General features: G+C 42.7%; 1 protein-coding gene across 1 annotated transcript in view; it reads right to left on the bottom strand.

The window, feature by feature from the left end:
* Positions 1–655: 655 nt before the first annotated feature.
* LOC123753269 (uncharacterized) overlaps positions 656–7,256 on the bottom strand; it is a 73,328-nt gene continuing 66,727 nt past the window's right edge. Inside the window, exons 3-4 of the mRNA XM_069336895.1 lie at positions 1,437–2,138; positions 656–993 (exon numbers count right to left, since the gene is read on the bottom strand). Coding sequence (XP_069192996.1) covers positions 841–993; positions 1,437–2,138 — 855 coding nt within the window. The 3' untranslated portion in view covers positions 656–840. The remainder of the gene's footprint in view (positions 994–1,436; positions 2,139–7,256) is intronic.

Below are 7,256 nucleotides of genomic sequence, written 5' to 3'. Positions count from 1 at the left end.
CTCCAGCCCCCCTCTACTAGCAGGGGGTTGGTGCTGGACCTGTAGCTTCAGCCCCCCCTCTACTGGCAGGGGGGGTTGGTGCTGGCATTGTTTGGGAGTTTGTTGGCAGTTTCAAGGCTTCAGTCTCTTCGAACCCATCAGTGGTCTGTTTTGGTTCACTGTCTTCCTGGATGCTTTCCCAGTAGGTTGGTGGAGTGTCACCTGCTCTCTGTGTCTCTGTGAGGGGGCCAGGATCCCGGGTTCAATAGAGGATCATGGGTTCAATCACCATGCAGGACAGAAATGGTTCACATGTTTCCTTTCACCAGTTGGGTCTGTTCACCTACCAGTAAATATTTATCCAGGAGTTAGGCAACTATTGTGTATTGCATATTAGGTGAAGTCAGTAGTTGACCTCGGGGGACCCAGATAAACCTAAGAACAGGCTTCCTATCCTCAAAATGCAACTCAATATCTTGTGCCATGACCTATGAGAAAATGAAAAAACTTACTGTTAATTGCTTCTGGGGGATCTCTCCAGTGATTTCCTGAACTTTATTCATGATGCTGGAGGTTGAGTCTCCCAGGTGTATGGGGTCAGCTGTGGCACCTGTCTCTGGTCATCATCTCCAGGGCCTCCCTGATGGTCTCCTGCACCTGTCATTACCAACACAAACATTAATGGTGGAGGTTGAGTCTCCCAGGTGCACGGGGTCAGCTGTGTCACCTGTCTCTGTGGCCATCATCTCCAGAACCTCCCTGATGGTCTCCTGGACCTGTCATTACCAACACAAACATTAATGGTGGAGGCCGAGTCTCCCAGGTGTACGGGGTCAGCTGTGGCCCCTGTCTCTGTGGTCGTCATCTCCAGGGCCTCCCTGATGGTCTCCTGCACCTGTCATTACCAACACAAACATTAATGGTGGAGGCTGAGTCTCCCAGGTGTACGGGGTCAGCTGTGGCACCTGTCTCTGTGGTCATCATCTCCAGGGCCTCCCTGATGGTCTCCTGCACCTGTCATTACCAACACAAACATTAATGGTGGAGGCTGAGTCTCCCAGGTGTACGGGGTCAGCTGTGGCACCTGTCTCTGTGGTCATCATCTCCAGGGCCTCCCTGATGGTCTCCTGTACCTGTCATTACCAACACAAACATTTATATGGAACCTGCACTACAATGAAGCATCAGGCTCTGAGTAAAGTAACAGGACTATAATGAAGCATCAGACTGAGTAAAGTAATTTGACAATATAAGTAATGTTTCTCTACACTGACCACAGTGTAGAGAGACACCAACATGACAGTTGATTTTATTAATAAAAATGTTACAAGTGTTAGAGCAAAATGTTTCCTATATATAAAGTCTACTCTCATCTTGATGTGTGTCCATGTCAAAAGTGTTTATATAGAGGCAATACTACACTCAGTTGGGTGAGAATGTGACCTTCAGCAGCGTACCTTCACTGAGGTGTGGACTGTCTTGACATCTGGGAAGAGTTCCTGGCACTTCTTGAGCCAATTTTCTACCTCCATGTTGCATTGGTCAACTTCATTGATGATCATGAATACTTCCTGCGCTAAGTTGACTGTGTCGAGGCTCCCCAACATGGCCTGCAGCTGAGTCTTCCCTTCCTCTCCTTGTGTTGTCATATCCACCACACTGGTATCCTCCAGTTCCAAGAGCTTCATTGCTGACTTGTTCTGCTCTACCAGAGCATAGAGTCTGTCCTGGAGCTGGAGGTGGTGAGTCTTCCAGTCCCCCAGCTGCCCCCGGTACTCCCCCAGCTGGGACAGTACCTCTTCACAGCTAATAATGAGGCTGCTGATGCTGTTTTTCTGCTCCTCCACCATGGAATGTAACTTCTTGCTGATTCCTCTTGCAGGAGCTTTAATGGGTTTTGCTGTTAAAGTTTTCTCTGGTACAACCTCGATACCTTTTAGTTTTCTGATAAGGGCCTCCATACCATAATTAATTGGGAACTGAGTAGCAGCTGTGGCAGCGTGCTGGGCATGGCACCTGGGGCAGGTCAGCTGCCCATTCTTGTTAGCATTGTTAATACACTGGGAGCAGAATGTGTGGCCGCACGGCAGTGTGCGAGGCCGTAGCTGATTGTCATCATAATTGTTAAAACACACTGAACATTCCTCTGGCTTGTTATCCTGTGGAAAAAATATTTGGTTAAGCTAGAAGAATTTACAACAAAAAGCAATATTACAGTACTGTACTGTATTTACCAATACAAATTATATAATATTTACATAATTTCTTTGTACAGAGGAGCCTCGGTGTTTGCACTGCTCATAATTTGCACTTTTCGGTATTCAGACGCTGTGTTCATGTTCGGTATTCGTCTGTTTGCTCGGCATTCAGATGTAAACACGCGTCCCTGATGCATCAGTTTCACCATAGCTGTTGTTCAGTGCACAACCTACTACACTTTTCTCTTGGATATTTTTTATATTCTTATTGTAAATAAGTCACCATGACACCTATGATAGTTTGTGATATGAGCCAATCAAAAAGAACAACGGTTAGAATCACGATACAGATGAAGAAAGAACTCACAGCTAAATATGAGAGTGGTACCTGAGTGTCAGCTCTTGTTACAGTGTTTGGTATGCCTAAATCTAGTTCTCTATTAAAAGAAATGTGTGCAAAATGAGGGAAAGTGTAAACCTTTTCTTGAAATTATCATCTTGACAAACTGTGTTATAAATCTGTTGAATGACAATGCTATGTCTCACTTTAAAAACATTTTAATGCACAGGCAAAAACAATCATCCTTGGACAAGTTTCTTGTAAGGAAAACATTCAGTGAGTGTAATGAGGGAAGCAGAAAAAGACAGAAAAGAGAAAGAACATCAGAAGCACAACTTCCAGAAGTTTTAATGTTAGGGAACTCCCCTGCCACAGAACATCTCTCTTCCTCTGCCTCACTAGTTTCCACATATGCCATCAACTCTCTGAAGTACAGGTAAAGTGTAGTGTGTTAGCATTTATTCCATTTAATTATTGTATAACTATACAGCATTTATTTTTGTGGTTTGGAACTGATTAATCCAATATACATTATTCCTTACTAGCTATACTTGGCCATGCGTTGTTTTGGCTCAGCAACGCATGTGCGTTGTTGAGCCACAGCAACCTTCCCCTGTCTCCCAGTCCTCCCCACCATTCCCCAGTCCCCTCATCCTCCCAACCATTCCTCACTCCCGCTTCCCCTTGTCCCCAACCATTCCCCACTTCCCCGTCCCCTAGTCCTCCCCATCATCTCCTCCTCCTAACCATTCCCCACTCCACCATCCCTTCAGCCTCCTAACCATCTCTCACTCCCCCATCAACTCATCTGCCCGACAATTCCCCCCCCCCTCCCCCGTCCCCTTATCCTCTTCATCACCCACTCCCCCTGTCCTCTTGTCCTCCCCACCATTCTCCATTCCCCGGTCCCCATGTCACCATCCCCAACTCCCCCATCCCCTCATCCTTCCCATCATTACCCCCTCCCCTGTCCCCCCTCACCATCCCCCCCCACTCCCGTCCCCTCGTCCTCCCCACCATTCCCCACTCCCTCGTCTGATGCATTCCCAAATTATCTGATGTTCCCATCACTGAAATATAAGAAAAACAGTTAAAAAAACAAAATGAAAAAAAAAACAAAAAAAAAACAATCTACACTCACACAATTTACGGAATGATAAAAACACAGCTCAATTCCAATGCCATGTCACACAAATTAATTACTGTAGACACTCGATTATCTGGGATTCGAATATCCGGAAAACACCCTTATACGGTCAAAATCGTGACCGGATAAAGTTATCTCAATATCCGGCCAAAATGTCCATAGGAGCCGGAAAATCAGGTGTTTGTCTGGATAAAAATCTGGGCCGGTTAACTTGCTGCCGATGTTGCAATATCCAGACAGTCAGCCAGACAAGGAGTGAATTGTCGGGATATGAAAGCCAGGCCGCGGGCCGTACCATATTAATCCAGTACGGCTGTGGCTCGAGGCACATGGTGTAGGCGGGGGTGGGTTGTGTCAGGAGAGAGGGGAGCGTTGGGAGGGATAACCTGGGGGGATAAGGGGGATGTGGAGCGGCCTATACACTACACTACAGTAATTACCAATAATTTTAGAACAATTCATCATAGCCAAAAACAAAAGAAATACTTGAATACTAAATATTTTTTCCAGTGTTCTGACATCAATTTTCGTGTTACGTCTTCCATTTTGGTACCAAATTGTGCGCAATATAAAGGCGCATATTTTAAAACTAGTCCCATAATAATTAAACAATAAATAGAATTTTAACAAATATTTTAACTTTTGGACACTTTTTGACGCTCATCACCACAAAATTATTTATATCTTTCCAGTGTTCTGACAACAATTTTCATGTTACGTCTTACATTTTGGCATCAAATTGTGTGCAATCTAAAGGTGCTCATTTTGAAACCACTCCCAGATTGATCAGTTAAAATTTTAATTTTTAACAAATATTTTAATGGATGATTTCAGACCACGTCATCCGAGACGGCCCAGGAGAAAAACTGATGTCACTGGAAAGCGACATCGAAGCGTGAGTGTTATTAATACACTCACCAACACAGGTTAGTGACAACTGTTATGAGCCACCAGTCCCTCATAATATCCACCCCACCCAGTATGAGAGTTATAGTATTCCAGACTTATACCATGTGTGGACTGGCTTATAACCCATTAATATGCAATACAGCATGTGTAGTTAGGTAAGTAGTAATGGATTTATAAGTGTTTCAGGCTCTCCAGACAACAGTATTAACAAAAACTTCATGATTTGCTCATCATCAGCTCTACTGAACTGCCTGAAGAACAAGGTCAAAACTGTTCAAGTGTAGCCCATCAACTGATTACATCAGAGATAAACTTTAATGATACTATTAAATCTATCAGAATAGATAAAAACAATCACCATAGCACCAGGTAGATGCTCACTAAACTAGCTTATCCCAATGATAAGTAAGACCTCATTCAATCATCTACACATATAAAACCAATCTTTATATTAATGAGTGCCTTACCAAGCAGCGTTGATCCTCCTATACAGACAGCATCATATTATATTAATGAGTGCCTTACAAAGCAGCGTTGATCCTCCTCTACAGACAGCATCATATTATATTAATGAGTGCCTTACCAAGCAGCGTTGATCCTCCTATACAGACAGCATCATATTATATTAATGAGTGCCTTACCAAGCAGCGTTGATCCTCCTCTACAGACAGCATCATATTATATTAATGAGTGCCTTACCAAGCAGCGTTGATCCTCCTCTACAGACAGCATCATATTATATTAATGAGCGCCTTACCAAGCAGCGTTGATCCTCCTCTACAGACAGCATCATATTATATTAATGAGTGCCTTACCAAGCAGCGTTGATCCTCCTCTACAGACAGCATCATATTATATTAATGAGTGCCTTACCAAGCAGCGTTGATCCTCCTCTACAGACAGCATCATATTATATTAATGAGTGCCTTACCAAGCAGCGTTGATCCTCCTATACAGACAGCATCATATTATATTAATGAGTGCCTTACCAAGCAGCGTTGATCCTCCTCTACAGACTGCATCATATTATATTACTGAGTGCCTTACCAAGGAGCGTTGATCCTCCTCTACAGACAGCATCATATTCACAAACAAAACCCAAATCTTATCAAGCAGTGCTACACCAGGAATGGAACGATCATTGCTAAGAAAGTACAGCAAAAACATGAAATCAAAAGTGTCCAACAATTACTAATTTTCTTTGTTGATTGTGACATAACTGGAAGTCAGCGAACTTCCAATATCATTGCTGAGAGTAACACATGAGTGATCAGGCCTTACCTAGCCTAACCATATTTAAATTTTGGCTTTTTTATATTTGAATATTAATTACTAAATGCTTCTTTTTTATATAAATGGCTTTAACCTTCAAACCGCTAGGGGCCCAAATGGAATTAACACTCACAGGCGCAACAAAAAAAAAAATCAAAAAAATTCTTTCGTCTTATAGAAGTGTTCATTTTTGTTCCCTGATCACGGAAAAAATAACAAAAAAATCGTAGGTGGCATATTTTAGCCGCAATAGGGTAGGGAAGTGTGGCAAAAAAGGGGCGTTGGCAGAGCCTTCACCAGATGAGGTCTACTCCGCCCGAGCTGTCAGACGGCAGTTGCCACAAACATATTATTAACTAATTATTTCAATGTCTCTGATTGATTTTTCTTAGTTTTTTTTTGCAGTAATATTATTCTATACAGTGAATTGTGGTATATTTATATAATAAAATGTGTGAACCATCGCTTTACTCAAAATTATGGTGTGCATATTAGTGATTCAATTATTATGTTCATAAAACAATAAACAAATAGTTTTGCTGTTGTTACACTATATACACAGGTTATATATAAGTATCTACATGTTTTGTTCACCATAACAAACTACTAAGTTGGTCTTGTGAGTCAAAAAGCAACGAGGATTGACCGCCACACACCAGCCAGCCATTCCCTTCCTCAACAACACCTCACTCGCCCTCATTCTCCTCCCACAATACTGCTTTTGCATTTATTCACTATACACAGATGTTATATATACGTATTTACATGTTTTGTTCACCATAATTGCACATCTAAGCTTGTATGGTGAGTAAAGCCACAAAGACGTAGCTATTCACACAGTCAGCTGGTAACGGCCGCCCTCAAGGCCAGACGCACTAATATTTCTCCTCCAACCAAATTGTTTGTGGTGTTAATACGCTATATACACACATTATATATAATTATCTACCTGTTTTATTCACCATTCCTGTACAAATAAGCTGGTACGGTGCCCAAAGACCATAGTGGCCACCAGTAAACAACATGACAAGTCGTCCAGATGACGCATCTCCCTCACCAAATTGGCGGCCCCCAACCTACTCCTCTTGCTGTTTATACCCTCTATACACACGTTATATATAAGTATCTACATTTGTGTTCACCATAGCGAACCACTAAGCTGGTATGGTGAGTGCAGTCAATAAATGGTTACCACACACAGTCAGAAGACGACGCCACAACCCTCATTCTCACAGCCTTACTCCTCTCTCCATGGAGCACATCGCTAAATATCACCACAATCCTGCTATTATCAGAATCCTGGTCAGTTTTATCACAGTCAGGGGTCTTCTATACTACTATCATCGCTAAAAAATAGCAGTATCGTGTATATTATGGCATTTGTAGGCGACGTTGTGGTCAAAAGCTGAAC

Source organism: Procambarus clarkii, chromosome 37 (assembly GCF_040958095.1).
Source record: "Procambarus clarkii isolate CNS0578487 chromosome 37, FALCON_Pclarkii_2.0, whole genome shotgun sequence".
In the NCBI taxonomy this organism is placed as follows: domain Eukaryota; kingdom Metazoa; phylum Arthropoda; class Malacostraca; order Decapoda; family Cambaridae; genus Procambarus; species Procambarus clarkii.
This window is presented reverse-complemented; position numbering and strand designations above follow the sequence as displayed.